The sequence below is a fragment of the Dermacentor albipictus genome, chromosome 5, assembly GCF_038994185.2.
Source record: "Dermacentor albipictus isolate Rhodes 1998 colony chromosome 5, USDA_Dalb.pri_finalv2, whole genome shotgun sequence".
Classification (NCBI taxonomy): Eukaryota; Metazoa; Arthropoda; class Arachnida; order Ixodida; family Ixodidae; genus Dermacentor; species Dermacentor albipictus.
The window spans coordinates 22,967,013-22,984,383 of NC_091825.1; the positions used below are offsets into that span (position 1 = coordinate 22,967,013).

A 17,371-nucleotide genomic window follows, 5' to 3' on the forward strand; every position below is an offset into this window, starting at 1 on the left:
ACCACGACCGGAGCCATAACTGCTAAATTTGCGAGGCAGGCAGCCACGCAAGCATGGCATCAATGCACGACGCAACCGTTAAAGAAACACACGTACTCGCCGCGACGCACTGTGAAAAATATGTAAAGCTTAAAAAGCTTCTTTCATCATTTCTTCACTTGATGGCGCTAGCATCTTTACAAAAACTGTCCACTTGATGCGGCGCGAAAACGGAAACATACGAACTATAATACGGCTGCGTATGTGTGTGTGTCGTCTGGTTGTGTGGCTGGAATGTGCCGCGTTTCGTCGCCAGGGCAGCGTGCAACGCACTCTTTTCGACGCGTCGCCTATCCAGCGCTGGTTCCCGATAGTGAACACGATTACGCCGCTGTCGAAAACATACACCAACAGCTAAGCAGAATATAATAATTGGCTTCGTGTTGTGTGGTTGAGCTTTGAAGCACCAGCTGGCGCCACGAATCTGGCTGCTGACTTTTACAGCCCCGCTTAACCGGCAAACCGCCCGCGCTTGACGTAATACCAGACGCACAAATATTCACAATTGTGCACAAATAAACCCATGGTCCCCGGCATGGGCGAGTAGCCAGTGCCTGAGCGATCGGCGACAGCCATACTTTATTCCAATCGGAACGGGGCAGCCTGCGGCTATTCAGAAAAATAAATTCAATTTTGTTCGGCATATTAACGTAACTTTAATGCGTACAAGTTACTTTGACGCGGTAAGTTTTCGCGGTTTGATGACGTCGCGTGAAAGGCAGGTAAGTCGTCACAACCCAAGAAACTTTTTACCAATGTCCTAGGGCTAATGGCGAAAAGACGTCTAATCAGAAATAACTATTTTTCTTTTCTTCGGTCCAATGATGCATAATCAGTGTGTATGTGTAATATCAGATGGGGAACCATGGCGGTTTTCGTGTCGTCCCGTGACAGACCGCCGAAGTGGGGGTGTTTCAAAAAAGTTTTTGACCTATCGTGGAGGACTGATTGCAGAATTGGAATAGAAACGCTTGAAACTGCTTTACGTTATAGCGCCCACTGTTCCCCGCAGGTTGCATGGCTGGTGCTTTGGACTAGCGAATTCTTGCAAAATATTCTTGGCAGTTGAGCAACTGCCAGCTCGTGCTTGCTTTCTGTTTTAGCTGTGATCTGGGGCTCGTGTCGGCAATCACCTTCTCTTTATTCAGGATGAATTGACGCTGTACTCTCGCCTCGGTCTGGAGCTTTGGTTGTTGTAGGCGTGGTGTCGGTGGTCTTGCGTTTGCGCTGTCGTTCGCCTGCTTAGCGGGTCTACAGACAGAATGTAGTGCCTGCTGTTCTCGCATAGGGTTAGCGTCCTTCGGTAGTGATCCAATGAGGCGCGGGAATGAAGGCGAAAAGGAATCCGGCTGATGGCGTGACGAATCTTTTCGTGGTAATAAAGGGCCTCGGTGAATTCTGCTTCGAATTCGTCATCACCGTTTACGACTTATTCGATATTGACCTTAATTTCAGTGAGACAACGGTCTTTGTCCACGAGTTCGTTTAAGAGCACTGGCGATTCGACAGTCGTCGGTTCGGTTTTTGCGAGGCTTTGGTTGCGGCGCTGACGACGCGGGTAGCGGCCCTTCGAATGACGTGGCGCTGACCGCGTAGTCGATCCATAATTGATTGTGCGGACGGCAGTCTCTTTGGCGCGTTTCACAGAAGCATAATGTAATGAATGAAGCGACGGCGCGTCCGTCGGTTATAGCAGCTGGCTGCGACTGCTTCAGTACAACGCCGTGTCTCCTCTACGTGAGCATGGTAATCCCACATTTCTTTTCCTTCTGTTCTCATCTGATCCCTGGCCGCGGGCATGGCGTCCCACGATTCTTGACAGCCCTCATCGGTCTTCCGTTCTTCTTTCTCCGTCTTCATTTCCTTGACTGTTGAAAGAGAAAGCGCGTTCTGTAAATCCACAGCTGGTAAACGTGCCAACTGCCAGCGTTCGCGCTGCTTAGTTGCTGTCACAATTTTTTGCTACCACAATTACTGCGTCTGCCGCGAGAAGCAGTCGCCAATGAAGCAGGTGACTCGTTCGCTTTCAGCAAAATTTAGGTGCACAAACTCCACTCGATGGTTACGCTGCCATTTACTGCGCCCGCCGTATCAGCTTGGGTTGGGGCTGAGCTGGGTGTAATGATAATTGATTCTGGGAAATGTGACTAGAATGACTTGAAAAATAAAGAGTGTACCTCCTGTTTGTAGAAAAAAGAAAGAAATAATGCTAACCTTTTAAAAATCAATACCTACGGAAATCGTATCTGATACTTCAGTTTTTGTATTAGCAATGTGCTTTGAATATAGCAACAATATAAACAATTGAGTGTCTTTTACAATTTCTAGGGGAAAAACAACGCAATGATTACACAACTAGGAATGTAAACCATACAACTCGCAATATATGACCAGAAAAACCATTAAATACCAGAAAATAATTTAAAAGTTTTACTGAACGTCTGTGACGAGGAAAGCATATGTAGCCTTGAAGAAGACAAGTCCACTTGTCGAAACGTTGGCTCCTGCTTTCACCTTGTTCTCGTTTTGCTCATCCTACTGTACGCCAGTACGTTAAGCGCAGAATATTTTAAAGCGTTTATATTGTATGCTACAAAGTGATGTTTATTTCCAATTTATTTAACTGCCAAAGGCGCGCAAAAACCGGTTCTCGCTCATTGCCAAAGTTTTTCGTCTTACGGCATTGCTTTAACGTTCTCGCATATAACTGTTCACGTTACGTAGGTATCACATGTTGCAAAATAGCGAATACATACCTTTCCGGTTGAATGAGTTTCTTTGATATTTACAATTCGCTTCGGTTCCTTGACACTGGGTGCTGCTAGTAACCACACACGCACACAATGCGGGTTTTCTATGCTCAGCCACATTTTGAAATGGTACGATCACAGATATTGCACAGCTTGTTTTCGTTATTAAGGAGGTTTGGTCATGGAGACGTTCAAGGCTTTTCATTTGCCCGCTCAAAAAAAGTTTGGTCACTGCTAATGTTCTTGGGCCACAGATTAAATAAAACGTTTACGAGCGTACTTCATTGGAGACAGCTCTGGCAGACGTAAATATAGTACACTGATTAATAAACTATTATTTGGCTCCCCACATGGTTGGCCATCTTTCGCACCATTGTGGTCGGCGCTATATTTAATCGCAGCCAGGCAGTTGTCAAAAACTTCATTGAACCGTGCCACATGAAATATATAATTTTTCGTTGATGTGTAGTTCCATAACTTTATTCGTATGTGATTCTAGGTAAGGAACACGTATGCATAAATAAGTTTCACTAAACCACAAGGACAAGCATCACATCGTCAAGATGAATTACCTACTTAATCTGTAGACAGCACACAAAAAAGATGGGGAAAGCTAAGCTTATATTACTTCCAATTTACTATGCATAAATAAAAAAGTTTAAAGTAATAGGGGAAAAGAACTTACCGCTGGCGTTAGCTGAACTCACATGTTCAGCATTATGCGTGTGACTGAGTTGCGGCGACGGCTATTATGAATTCCACTCTTTCGAATATGTGAGGAAAATTTGAGTCTCTCAGTTTCTCCTTCGTTCATAACACAGCATGGGTATAAAGTCTTGCACTCTTGGTGCTTCCAGGTACAATGCAAGGGTCTAGCCGTCAGTTCGCTTGCATCAAACTTCACCTACTACTACTGCGTGCCACCTGCTGTTAAAGAAGGACGTTCCACACCCACCGTCATGGCCATGAATGACGCTCGCTAACTCTCTCAGGCTCAGCTCTTCTAGGCATACCTAACATCCAAGAACGGTAACGCGTCAGTGGCTCAACTGCTAGAGCATGGCACGCGTGATGCGAAAATTGTGACTTCGGCTCACACTGGCTGCACGTCGTCTGTTCTTGTGCACTTTTATTTACCTTTACGTTCTCACTTCTACAGCTGATACACACGCACACACACACATACGCCCATATATATATATATATATATATATATATATATATATATATATATATATATATTGAAGTGGGGTTTATGTAGCTCGTTCGAGGGATCGCAGGTAGCTCTAGATACGAGTCCTAGCGCTTCGCACCAACAACCCGCGCTCGTGTCTCGCGCCGCAGCGGTGGCAGTCCGCACAGTGCCACATGCATATTACCCACTACAACTACAGTGCCACATGCATATTACCCGCTACAACTTCCCCCGGGGCGAAGAGGAGCCATCCTGGCGACCTAAGGCGATGATACGATAAGGGGGTCGTGGTACGGCTTCAGGCGGCTGACGTGAACAGTCTCGCGGCCACGGCGGCGTGTGTCCGAAGATGGCGTCACCGGTTCGACCACATAATTCACAGGCGAAGTACACGCGATGATCCGGTACGGACCTTGATATTTCGGGGCAAGCTTTGGGCTAAGGCCTGGAGCTTGGAAGGGCAGCCGAAGCCAGACGTGAGAGTCCACGGCGAAGGACTGTGTGGGCTGATCGTTGTCGTGGCGATCTTTGCGGATTCCTTGGGTATCCGACGTGAACGAGCGAGCCAGTTGGCGGCACTCTTCAGCATGGCGAGCAACTTCGGAAAGAGGGGTGAATTCAGAGGCATCCGGGTGATATGGTAGTACGGTGTCGAGGGTAGTGGATGGTTCACGCCCATAAAGAAGGAAAAATGGTGAGAAGCCTGTGGTAGCCTGAACGGCGGTATTGTATGCGTACGTCACAAAAGGGAGGACATCGTCCCAATTGGAATGATCCGACGCAACATACATGGTGAGCATGTCCCCAAGGGTGCGGTTGAATCGTACCGTTAGACCGTTAGTTTGTGGGTGATACGCCGTAGCGGTGCGGTGAATAGTGCGGCACGCGGCGAGTAGCTCATTAATAACTTCGGACAAGAAGACGCGGCCTCGGTCACTGAGCAGTTCTCGCGGTGCGCCGTGCCGTAAGACGAAATGCCGTAAGATGAATGCGGCGACGTCGCGAGCAGCAGCCGAAGCAAGTGCAGCAGTCTCAGCATATCTTGTCAGGTGGTCTACTGCGACAATTATCCAACGATTTCCGGTAGCGCTGCATGGAAGAGGCCCATAAAGGTCGATGCCAACCCGATCAAAAGGACGTGCAGGACACGGTAAAGGTTGCAGAGGGCCTGTCGTATGAGAAGATGTCTTGCGTCGCTGACAGGCTGCACATGACCGAATGTATTTGCGGACATAAGAATACATGCCGCGCCAGTAGTACCGCTGGCGGAGCCGCTCGTAGGTTTTCAGGACGCCAGCATGAGCTTGTTGTGGGTCTGCATGGAAATACGTGCATACGTCGGAACGCAAATGGCGAGGGATGACTAGTAGCCATTTGCGACCGTCGGGCTGATAGTTTCGGCGGTACAAGATGGCGTCCCGTAGCACGAAGTGGGTGGCTTGGCGACGAATGGCTCGAGGGCATGTAGACGTTGAAGAACTGCTAAGAATGTCAATAAGAGAAACAATCCACGGATCTTTTCTCTGTTCAGACGGCATGTCAGTAACAGCAAGCGTAGCAACCGGGCACTCTGTGGATGAAGGTGGCCTTTCGTCGGATCGCATGGGCGCACGGGAGAGCGCATCTGCATCAGAATGTTGGCGCCCGGATCGATAAATGACGCGAATGTCAAATTCTTGGATCCGAAGAGCCCAACGTCCAAGACGCCCCGACGGGTCTTTCAGTGACGCAAGCCAGCAGAGCGCGTGGTGGTCTGTCACAACGTCGAACAGACGGCCATACAAGTAAGGGCGAAATTTGTTTAAGGCCCAAACAATAGCTAAACATTCTTTTTCCGTGACAGAATAATTGGATTCTGCCTTCGTGAGAGCACGACTCGCATATGCAACCACATATTCTGCAAAGCCAGGCTTCCGTTGTGCAAGGACGGCCCCAAGACCAACGCCGCTGGCGTCGGTATGAACTTCAGTCGGTGCACTCGGGTCGTAGTGGCGTAGAACAGGCGGTGAGGTAAGCCGACGACGCAAAGTGGTGAAGGCTTGGTCACACGCCGAAGTCCAGTCGCGAAGGTCACCAGAGCCAGCCAGGAGCTTCGTCAGGGGAGCGATGATGCAGGCAAAATTGCGCACAAAGCGGCGAAAATAAGAGCAAAGACCGACGAAACTGCGGAGCTCTTTCACTGTAGTCGGCCGCGGAAATTCTGCGACAGCACGAAGTTTGTCAGGGTCGGGAAGGACGCCGTCTTTGGACACGACATGGCCAAGTATGGTCAGCTGGCGGGCTCCGAAGCGGCACTTTTTCAAGTTAAGTTGAAGGCCGGCGGTGGTAAGGCAAGTAAGGACTTCGCGTAGACGAGAGAGGTGAGTGGTGAAATCAGGGGAGAAAACTACCACGTCGTCTAAATAACATAAGCAGGTCTTCCATTTGAGGCCTCGTAGAAGATTGTCCATCATCCTTTCGAATGTCGCGGGTGCATTGCAGAGGCCGAATGGCATTACGGTAAACTCATACAGGCCATCAGGCGTAATAAAAGCTGTCTTGGAGCGGTCGGATTCATCCACTGGCACTTGCCAATAGCCCGATCGCAAGTCCAAAGAAGAAAAGAATTCGGCACCATGAAGACAATCTAAGGCGTCATCTATGCGCGGTAGAGGATAGACATCTTTTCGTGTAATCTTGTTGAGGCGACGATAGTCCACACAGAAACGAATCGAGCCATCTTTTTTCTTAATGAGTACTACAGGAGATGACCAAGGGCTGCAGGATGGCTTGATAACACCACGTTCAAGCATGTCTTCAACTTGCTCGGCGATGACACGACGCTCGGTGGATGACACGCGGTACGGACGCTGGCGTAATGGTGCGTGATGTCCCGTATCAATGTGGTGAGAGACGGTACGTGTGCGGCCTAATGATGCTTGGTTGCAGTCAAAAGAGGCGTGAAAATCATTTAAAAGAGTAATAAGCCGCTCACGTTGTGTCGGCTCGAGGTCAGCGGCAATAGAGCGACAAAAAACATCCGGTGGTACTCGGTTAGATGGCACATGGGGTGCCAGTGCTGTTACGTTGGCAGTATCCACGTCGTCGGGAACAGGGAAATGCACAATAACGTCAGCGTCCACAGTCTGGATGGTACCAATAGTCTCGCCACAGTGCAAAGCCAAAGTGTACGAATTTGGGTTAGAAATCAGTATTTCTGCAGCCCCATGGTGCACCGTGAGGAGAGCGAAAGGCAACAATATAGGCTGGCGGCGAATGAAGACGGCAGCGGGTGAAAACATGACCGTCGCTTCGGCAAGCGATGCGCATGAAAGAGGGACAAATACCGCGCTGTGAGGGGGAAGGTCAGTATCGGAAGCTACACAGATCCTGGTAACATCATGAACTTTAACGTCGTGAGATGGCATATCGCACAGAACGGAGAACTGAACCTCAGCACGTGCACAGTCAATGACGGCGTGATGGCGCGACAGAAAATCCCAACCGAGAATCACATCGTGGGAGCAACAAGTTAGCACAAAGAAATCAATCGGATACAAAATGTCTCGAATCAACACCCTGGCAGTGCACATAGCGACTGGCTGAACTTGCTGTGCACTGGCTGTTCTAAGCAATAATACCGAAGGCATCATGGTCACTTTCCGTAATTTACGGCAAAGTTTCTCACTAATCACAGATACAGCAGCACCTGTATCGACGAGGGCAAGACATTTGATGCTATCAACAGACACTTCAATAACGTTAGCGGGGGAAAAACGAGGACTTTGATGTTCCGACGATGACGCAGTTCGTGCCTCAGGAACTGCGGAAATCAGTTTTCCGCCTCAGTAGTACTGGCACTGGGCCTACGACGCATGGGTGAGAGTGAGCGCCGACGAGGGGAAGGCGAGCGACGAGTATTGTAGAGCTGTGACTGCGGTGCTGGTATGTCATCAGCAGCGTAGACTTCCGATGGTGGTCGCTGAGGCATACGGTATGGTCGGAATCCGGAGCTGGGTGGTCGCGGGGTGCCCACGAAGGCCGGCAAGCGCCGGCGGCAGAAGCGGGCTACATGCCCCGGTGTACCGCAGGCATAGCATATTGGGCGGTTGTCAGGAGTACGCCAAGGATTTGTGCCTTGCTGCTGTGCGCTGAAAAAGGGAGCGACCTGCTGGCGAGGCGAGGGCGGATGAGAGAACACCGGCTGGAGAGGCGCTGAAGGCGGAGGAGAGAATCCCGGCAGACGAGGCGCCCGTGCAGCGGCTTCAGCATACGTCAGAGGCGCGGCCACGGGAGCCGGCTGACACGGAGGTGGAAGAGCTTCGGTCACTTGCTCTTGAATTACCTGTCGGATCGCTGGAGCCAAATATTGAGAAGGCTTCTCCGTGGTCGGCAAAATCGAGAGCTGTCGCGCGACCTCCTCGCGCACAAATTCTTTTATTTGCGTCAGCAAAGTTGCGTGGTTGTCGCCAATAACCAATGCTGCTAACGAATCTTCCGTAGGCGGTGGGCGCCGAGCTAAGATGCGTTGTTTCCGTAGCTCGTCAAAACTTTGGCACAAGTTGATAACTTCGGCCACCGTACGCGGATCCTTCGCTAGCAACATTTGAAATGCGTCCTCATCAATGCCTTTCATAATGTGTTTTATCTTGTCCTGTTCCGCCATTGACGGATTCACGCGCTTACACAGGTCAATGACATCTTCGATGTAACTTGTGAACGTTTCACCGTGATGTTGCGCGCGCCCCCGTAAGCGTTGTTCTGCGCGAAGCTTGCGCACAGCGGGGCGCCCGAACACTTCTGTGAAACTTGTCTTGAATCTGCTCCACGTTGTGAAATCGTGTTCGTGGTTTCGGAACCAGAGGTTCGCGACGCCGGTTAAGTAAAACAGCACATTGTGCAACTTTGTGACGTCGTCCCACTTGTTATGCTGGCTCACCCTTTCGTAAGATGACAACCAATCCTCCACGTCATGATCATCGGTGCCGCTAAAGATGGCAGGATCACGCTGGCGCAATGCACCGGAAACGATGACCGTCGGAGGCTGGGGTGCATCTTCCTGGGTGGTTTCGTCAGGCATGATCGCAGCAGTCGGTAGCGTCCTGCTTCGGAGTTCCAGTTTTTGAGGTTACCCCGCAGCTCCACCAAATGAAGTGGGGTTTATGTAGCTCGTTCGAGGGATCGCAGGTAGCTCTAGATACGAGTCCTAGCGCTTCGCACCAACAACCCGCGCTCGTGTCTCGCGCCGCAGCGGTGGCAGTCCGCACAGTGCCACATGCATATTACCCACTACAACTACAGTGCCACATGCATATTACCCGCTACAATATATATATATATATATATATATATATTACGTGAGGGCTTAATACGGATTTGGATAAGAAATATTGGCCCCTTTCTTATCCTTCTTCTCTCTAACATCCCGATAAATCCGTAGAACTTGTTGCTTGTTGAGTTTGTAACTTCTTCACAAACACATGCACATGCCAAGTATAGCGTACGGAAAATTAAAAACGAAAAAAAAAATAACTAGGAGGCAGAGAAATGTAGCACCATTACCAAATGAAAATTTATTGCATGTGAAAACGGATAGCATTCCGAGGAGGCGAGGATGGAAAACTGACGACGAAAAAAGAAACTGATAAAGTACTGTGCGTGGCACAGCATCCAAGAAATCAAATATCGCGTCCTACACTGAAAGAGACGTGTAGCTGACACACATAGCTCACATTTCTTTATTTTTCATAAAATCATAAAATTCTGAAATGGTGTTTCACACCTACAGTTATTTATGTGCGTGCCTAATTGCACACCATACACGTTTCTTAATGTTTTCGCATGGTTCCTTATACGGTCCATGAAAAAGATCTCAGTGCTGCGTATGTATGTTTCGTATATTTCTGTGCGTACGCCGTACATATCCGCGTTTAAAAAACACGCTTTAAGACCAAACGAGATGAGTATGTTTGCTAGCCATGCTTGCATTGCGTACGCTTTATATTTGCTTATGCTTACATGTTTGCTTGCAAATGCTCAATGAATGCTTGGGGTTTTTTAATTGTGTCACGCTCCTTCCTTTTGCAATGTTCTGAGTTTATCACGCGCATTTAAAATGCTATTATACTTGGCACAAATTTCATCAAGTAGTAAAATTATACACGTAGCCTTTTGCTAAGGTGTACTTCATAACGGGCTACGTACTTTCGTAAACTTTCTAATTTGATTTTCTCATCTCTCACACGATACCATCGTCAAAATCATTATAAACCGAGCAGCGAACATTATCTGCAGCGTGTGGCATAACTAGACCAGACTCGCAGGAGTCTTTAACATTACTAAATTGTCCAGGACAAGACAGTAATAGGTAGTTTTATTCCTTGCAGATATCCGAGGAGCCCGAAGATTTGCCGAATCCTAAGAAGTCGTTTCACCTTATATCCTTGGAATCACTTGAGACCGCCATTCCAAATGTGAGCATAAAGAAAAAAATACCTTGGCAGACATATGCCAATCTGATAAACTGGTGCATAAGATACACGTAGCTTGTATAATAGCTTCATTTGGTAGCCATGGATAATTACTCTTCAAAGGATGTATTTGAGACTCCGAAGAAGATTGCGTTTGAAGCTGTTCTCTTTATTAAAAATTTGATGCCTACCACGCCGCCACACACCACACAAAAACACTTGTCCCCCTGACAGTCGCGCTTTAAGGTCACGCCGCTAAAGAACCACGTGTTCTGAAGGGTCAAACTGCGGGTTTGACCCTTCGGGAAGTAACAATTGTTTCGTCGTATTTGAGCGTTTCCGTGGGTCGCCGATTGGTAGAAAACGTAAAACCTGTTCCACACAGTGAAAGCTGTCAAAACAGCAACGCTAGTGGTCGTTTTCTCAACTTTGAATTCGTGTTTTGTGCGATTTTCATGAAAGTCGTTTGTCTCGTTGTCGTCATTTTGCTAGACTCGTGCTTCAGCTCCGGATTGCGCACACTCTTCAGTTGAGTGAGGTTATGATCAAGCTACAGTCTATCACACACCTTGCAGCTATGGCCGCACTCACTGTCGAGGAATTCTCCTTTGAACTGTCCATCGGCACCCTCTCTGGGAGGAAGTGGTCTTTATCGACGTCTCTGCTCTGCCTCCTACTCTCGAAGTGAGGGGTTAGCTTCCCTCTGCAGGCGCTTGGCTTGCGCTGCCTTCCTTTGAAGGGGGCTGGGGGGGGGAGAGGGGGGTTGGCTTCCTTCCACAAGCGCTTGACTTGCGGTTCCCGTTCGCGATCCTCTGCGGTAGCGGCTTCCCTCTGCTGGCATTTTGCTTGCGCTTGTCGCTCAAGCCCTGGATACGCGCCACGTCGGCGCTGCCGCTCCCGTGCGAGATCCCACTGCCGCGCGCACCGAGAGGAATCCATGCGGCGAATGGGCGCGCGCTGGCGAAACACCTGCTCCTATATCCCTCTGTCCCCCTCCTCCGGCGAGCACTCTGATTGGTCCGCTGCTCCTCCTCCTCCCCACGACGCGCCTTCTGATTGGTTTGCACACATCCCGGAGGGGCCCCATAGATGGATGGATGGATGGATGTTATGAGCGTCCCCTTCGGAACGGGGAAGTGGGTTGCGCCACCAAGCTCTTGCTATTATACTGCCTAATGTCCTACCCAAGTTAAAGAAAAAAAATGAAAAAGGAAACAATACAAACTCTCAACACTACATTTTCTGACGCCGTAATGCGAACTTGCTTTTGTACATCTCCGTTTTCTGTCGTTTCCCTACTTCCAGTGATCTTTCAATGGCCTCTTACTTGTCTCTTACAATCTTACTCTTACAATCTTCCAAACACCCCACTGGTACCTTCAGTGCACCCTCTGGCGGTGAGCTCCGGAACCTGCGCCCCTGCGTGACACGGGACGCCGAAAGGCGAAGGCTCGACTTAGAACAGCTCCCCTCTTTAAAAATATTATGCCTGGCTCTGCTATAGCAAACACCAGAGACCAGTGCAGCTGGGGGAAGGCCAATAAAATAGTCCCAAAACGCACACAAGACACAAGACGGCAAGGAGTCCCTAAAGCTGGAACCAGATGGCGCGTTTTTGGCGAGCGAAAAACGCGACTCGCGGCAAACGCTCGCGTTACCGCCGACGCGCGAGCGCCCGCACGAAAAAAGGGAGTGGTGCTATCGCGTCGCGTTTTCCGGGTTGCTAGACAACATAACTCCCAACGACATGAATTGTCCCTGTTACCGCATATATAATATGCCCTTAAACTTACAGAACACTGCACAAAAATAATCGTAGTGTAATTAGACAGCGAAATTTTTGTCCGAAGTGTATTGTGGGGACTGCGTAGCCCATTTCGTTGCAGAGCCATAGCGCAGCACGTTTTGGGCGTAGGAGCCGCAGCGCGGCGAGGTCGCTTTCGAACTTCGTGCGCGTGGTCCACCGCTTTCCCTCTCTCTCGTTCCTCCGAGGGCGCCGAACGGCAGCGGGACCGTACACTTGCCGCCCCCGAACAGTTCAGGGGCTCACCCGATTGGTCTGTTTGGGTGGGAACCCGCGTTCCCTCTTTCCTGGCGACTCAAGCCGACCGAGGAGCGGAAACGCGGGGAGAAGCTGTCGGACACCGAAACGGTGCGAACTGACTTCCGATTCTCACGGTCATCCCTTTTGTTCGCCGGTCTTGCCGAAGGTCCTCGACCCGAGGCGGTTGCGTACCTATTCGCTGCTCCTGTCCTGAAGGTTAGGCCAAAGAGACGCGGCTCACTTGACCTGCGCGGTCGTACTGCGCCGAGTCGCACTCGGAGGTTACTACGAGCTGAAAGAACGTTGCCCTTGTAGCACGGTCGCTGGGAGCCATCCTCCCGTATAGCGGCGTGTTACCGCGTTTTTGAGATACTGAGTGTCACCCTTGACTTTCGGGAGCTTCGGCTCACGGGCCCCGCGCTGATACGAATGTAACAGCTATCCTGAACGCCAAGGTGGTCTTATATTAAACGCCTTCCTTGTACTCTGGGCCTGAAGAGAATGAGCGTCCGCTTCGGGCACACGCTACACACGCGGCTGAGCTGATCATCCCCCTGAGGGGTTCAAATCCTCGGAACAGCGCGGTCGTCTAGGTGACTCCCGGCGGAGCACCGCTATAGGCGGATACCACAGTATTTATGAAGCTTAATTTCAAGCAGCAAGATTCTGTGCGAAACTGCGAGTATGTACCTTCCGCATGCTGAGAGGCCGTGCCTGTTTACAAATTCACATATAAAATAGAGTGTCAGCCACTTACTACCGAGCAGAAGAGGCGATTGCTACTATTAAGGGGGATGCTGAGGGTATCTGCTATAGCTCGCCAAGTCTTGTCACGTTTGACGTTTTCTTGTAATTGCGGTCACGTACATCCCACAGGACACGACGCTTCTCCACTTGAGTTATTAGGGCCTCGTTGAAGGTTCCTTTGTTCATTTTAGGTGCCCCGCAGGGGCGTCTGCGTCAGCAGGTGTTTGGTGCGTTGCGACACCACGTACCCGAGCACATGAGGGTTGAGTTGAGCCAATGCCGGGTGTTTGGACTTTTACGGCCCCTCGGCGGCGGCAACACACCCCTTTGGCCTCGGCTTCAGGTGGACGGCACCCCTGGACCGACCCACCCGGGGGAAATCGGTAGTTGCCTTTTCCTATCCTCCTCTGTAATCTTCGTCTTTCTCTTGCTTTCGGTCTTTCCTGTCTCCTCCTGGCTTCCTTTTTATTTCCACTTTTACCGGGCAGCAAGGGTTAACCTTGTGTGGTATAGCCAACCTTGGTTATAACAGATTTGGTTATAGTAGTGTCGTACAGCTGGCGCGTGCAGGCCGTGCCTTTTCACGGTCCTGCAGCGTCCCCTTGTTGCGCTCCATGGTGGGTGGCTGGCGGTGCTGCCTAATTTCCACATATATCTATGGCAAGTTCTTTTCCACCCCTTCCTGATCGCCCTCCTGAACGAGGGCGCATCGATGAAGAATTTAGGTTCCATGTTCATCATAATGAAAACTTTCCCAAATTTCATGTCATCCACTCGGAGAAAACTGCCAAGTCAGCCAGAATGATCTCTCCTTTTCTAGTGTCTAAATCAATAACCGATATTTTTGGCCAAGGCTTTCAAGTAACCAAACTTGCAAGTGGAGATCTCCTTTTGGAACTCCGAGACAAAAATCAGTGTGAAAAGCTGCCGAATCTTCTCTCTTTTGGGGACGTTCCAGTGAATGTGAGACCGCATCACACCATGAACACCAGCCGTGGTGTTGTATCAGATAGAGACCTGATTGATCTGACAGAGGCAGAACTACTTGAAGGCTGGAGTGACCAGAATGTGATCAGTGTAAAACGAATCAAAATGAGGCGCGATGTTAAAGAAATTCAGGCTAAGCATCTTATTCTTACATTTGGTTCAAGTGTTCTGCCCGAAACAATCGAGGCGGACTATGTGAAGATCAGGGTGAGGCCGTATATCCCAAATTCCCTCCGATGTTTTAAGTGTGAAAGGTTTGGCCACAGTTTCCAGAACTGCCGTGGCCGACTAACCTGTGCCAAATGTAGCGACCGTGAACATCCGTCCGAGTCATGCAAGAACACCCCACACTGTGTAAATTGTGAAGGGGAGCACCCCGCGTACTCGCAGTCCTGCCCACAATGGAAAAAAGAAAAGGAAATTGTGGCAATCAAAACCAAAGAGAACATTTCGTTTAAGGACGCACGCAGGCGCGTATCCTTCTTACCGAAGAATAGCTTTGCCGAAGTGGCGCGTCAGGGGGCGGCGCCATAGCGGCCTCCGGCGGCTGTCCATCCCACACCTAGTGAGCCGGCAGTGACGTCACCTGCCCCCTAGGCGGTTGCGGCTAGCGCTGCTCCGTCATCCGAGAAGCGGCCGTTCACCTCCGGTCTGGTGGCCTGAAGGGCCTCATCCTTTGAGAAGACGCTTTCTCAACAAACACATCGCTCACAAGAGCGGGTGTCCAGCGCTTCGCAGGAGGCGATGGACACGACACCAAGTCAAAGGGCACCACTAGGGCCTAACGAGTGACGAGAATCGCTTGACGGCTCCAAAAAAGAGAAACATCGCATTACAGGACCGGAAAAGGGTCCTGTAGCCTAAATTCAATTTCTAGACATACAGCACTAACCTCGTTCCCGTTATGGATACCCAAATAATGCAATGGAACGTGAGCTTGCTTATTCACAATCTTGATGAAGTTAAAGAACTCCTTCGCAACTTCACTCCAAAGGTGCTGTGTGTCCAAGAAACACACCTAAAAGTAACACAGACCAACTTTCAAAGGCAATATGCCACTTTCCGCAAAGACCGCGAAGATGCACTCACCTCCTCAGGGGGTATAGCCGTAATAGTCGATAAAGGCGTTGCATGACAGCAAATCAAACTCCGAACTCTCCTTGAGGCAGTTGCAGTCCGAGCTGTGCTGTTTGGTAAGTTAATCACAGTTTGTTCGATATTAGTCTCCCCCTTCAGTCAATTTTCTAAAGCAGAGTTTCAAAGCCTTATCGATGAACTTTCTCCGACATGCATAGTCGTTGGTGATTTAAACGCACATAGCCCCCTGTGGGGCGACTCGCGTACCGGTGCGCGTGGGCGCTTGATAGAAAATTTTCTGTTTTCTTCGGGTGCATGTTTATTGAACAAAAACGAACCAACGTATTACAATGTTAAACATAACACATACTCGGCCATAGAGTTGAGCATCGTTTCGAGTTCACAATTTCCTTACCTGGAGTGGTCTGTTCTCAAGAACCCCTATGGGAGTGACCACTTCCCAATTACATTAAACCTAACCAAACCAGATGCATGCTTACCGCATGTCTCTCGATGGAACCTCGAATCAGCAAACTGGGAACTTTTTTGAGAACTCACGTGTTTAGGATGGGACGACATTTCTGATTTTAATATAGACGATGCTGTGGCATACCTAATTGGTTTTATTATTGACGCTGCAACAAAATGCATTAAACAGTTTAACGCACTGGCAAAGAGCCGTCGCATCCCATGGTGGAATGACGAATGTCGAAATGCACGCAAAAATTAAACAAAGCTTGGGGATTGCTTCGCAATTTTCCAACAGCTGAAAACATTATTAATTTCAAACAAGTCAAATCTCAAGGCAGGAGAAAACGTCGACGTGCGAAAAAATAGCTGACAGCGGTACATATCCAGAATAAATAGACAGGCAAAAGTGTGGAATAGGGTGAATAAACTAAAATCCCTAGAGACCAACCCCCTGCCCACCCTTATGAAAATGGTTATGCCCTTTATGTTTACTGTATGTTTCCCGCAGTTCCCATGAGGAAATGTCCTTTATGCTTCCTCCATGTTGAAATTTGGCCACTGCTTTTATGTTTCCTTCATGTGTCCTCCCTTTATGTATCCCGTACGTTACCGTACTTCATGTTTCCTCCATGTTGAAATTTGGCCACTGCTTTTATGTTTCCTTCGTGTGTCCTACCTTTATGCATCCTTTATGTGGCCGCAGTGATGAAATCCTGTATACATGGGGACATGCATAGATGAAGAGCTCCGTGTGCACATTTTATTTTTATAAACATTTCCTGAGTTAAAAAGTTTTGCATTGGTTTTCATTGTAAGGTTACTGTTCCCTACATGATGCAGCGCACGGATTGGAACTCTGCTATGGCACAGAAATTCATGCCAATTTGTTCTAAAATTACAAAGTAATTAGACTTCATACATTATTTCAGTATAACACTTGGAGTGCCATGTGTACGTTCCTCACTGCAGTGCTGCTGTTCTAGTTGTGTCTTTGTTACTAATATAAAATGTAATGTTTGGATAGAAAGATCAGGTTGGATCAGTGCTCGCACTTTTAAAAGAAAGTTATGACTATACTTTGCTAAGGTTTGTCTGAAACTACGAACAGTTTATTGGACTATCTGGATGTTACTGCAATTTGCCACGTCTGCTCACAGCAGACCTCTGGAATGTGGTGCTTGGGACCTGAAAAACAAAACAAAAGCCAATCTTTTTCACTCATTCAAAAATATTCATATAAGCAAGAACAGCCTGGCCTGTATGCACACAGCTAAGAAACGTGGAGCAGTCAAAAACAGCTCATAAAAACATCAGGGCAACACAGAAGCTTTTAACTAATTGTTGTTTGAAAGAGACTGAGCTGCCAGTCCACTCAGGTATTAAACTGCTCACAAATTCTTTTAAACATTTCTGCAGCAGCTGCTAAGTAGTACATGACATTTAGGAGTAGGCAACTGGCCAACAAATCTTTGTGTGCCTGCTTGTACAGATGTCTCGTAGTTATAGCTCAAGTGGTTACACTGTTATATGGCAAAATTCAGGCGGGAATAAAACCAGCAGCAAACATCAGACTACCTGAGAATTTATCACCAAAACTCAAATATCTAGTAAA

General features: G+C 48.8%; 1 protein-coding gene across 15 annotated transcripts in view; it reads left to right on the plus strand.

The window, feature by feature from the left end:
* Positions 1-17,371, plus strand: part of LOC135898235 (neprilysin-1-like) — a 521,227-nt gene that overhangs the window by 350,275 nt on the left and 153,581 nt on the right. For 14 of the 15 annotated variants that reach the window (XR_011514790.1, XR_011514789.1, XR_010563291.1 and 11 more), the window contains exon 17: positions 10,350-10,436. The exons of the other annotated variant lie outside the window; for it this stretch is intronic. Coding sequence is in view for 9 of the 14 variants with exons in the window: in XM_065427075.1 (XP_065283147.1) it covers positions 10,350-10,436 (87 nt within the window). In the remaining 5 variants the exon portion in view is untranslated. The remainder of the gene's footprint in view (positions 1-10,349; positions 10,437-17,371) is intronic. 15 annotated transcript variants of the gene reach the window in all.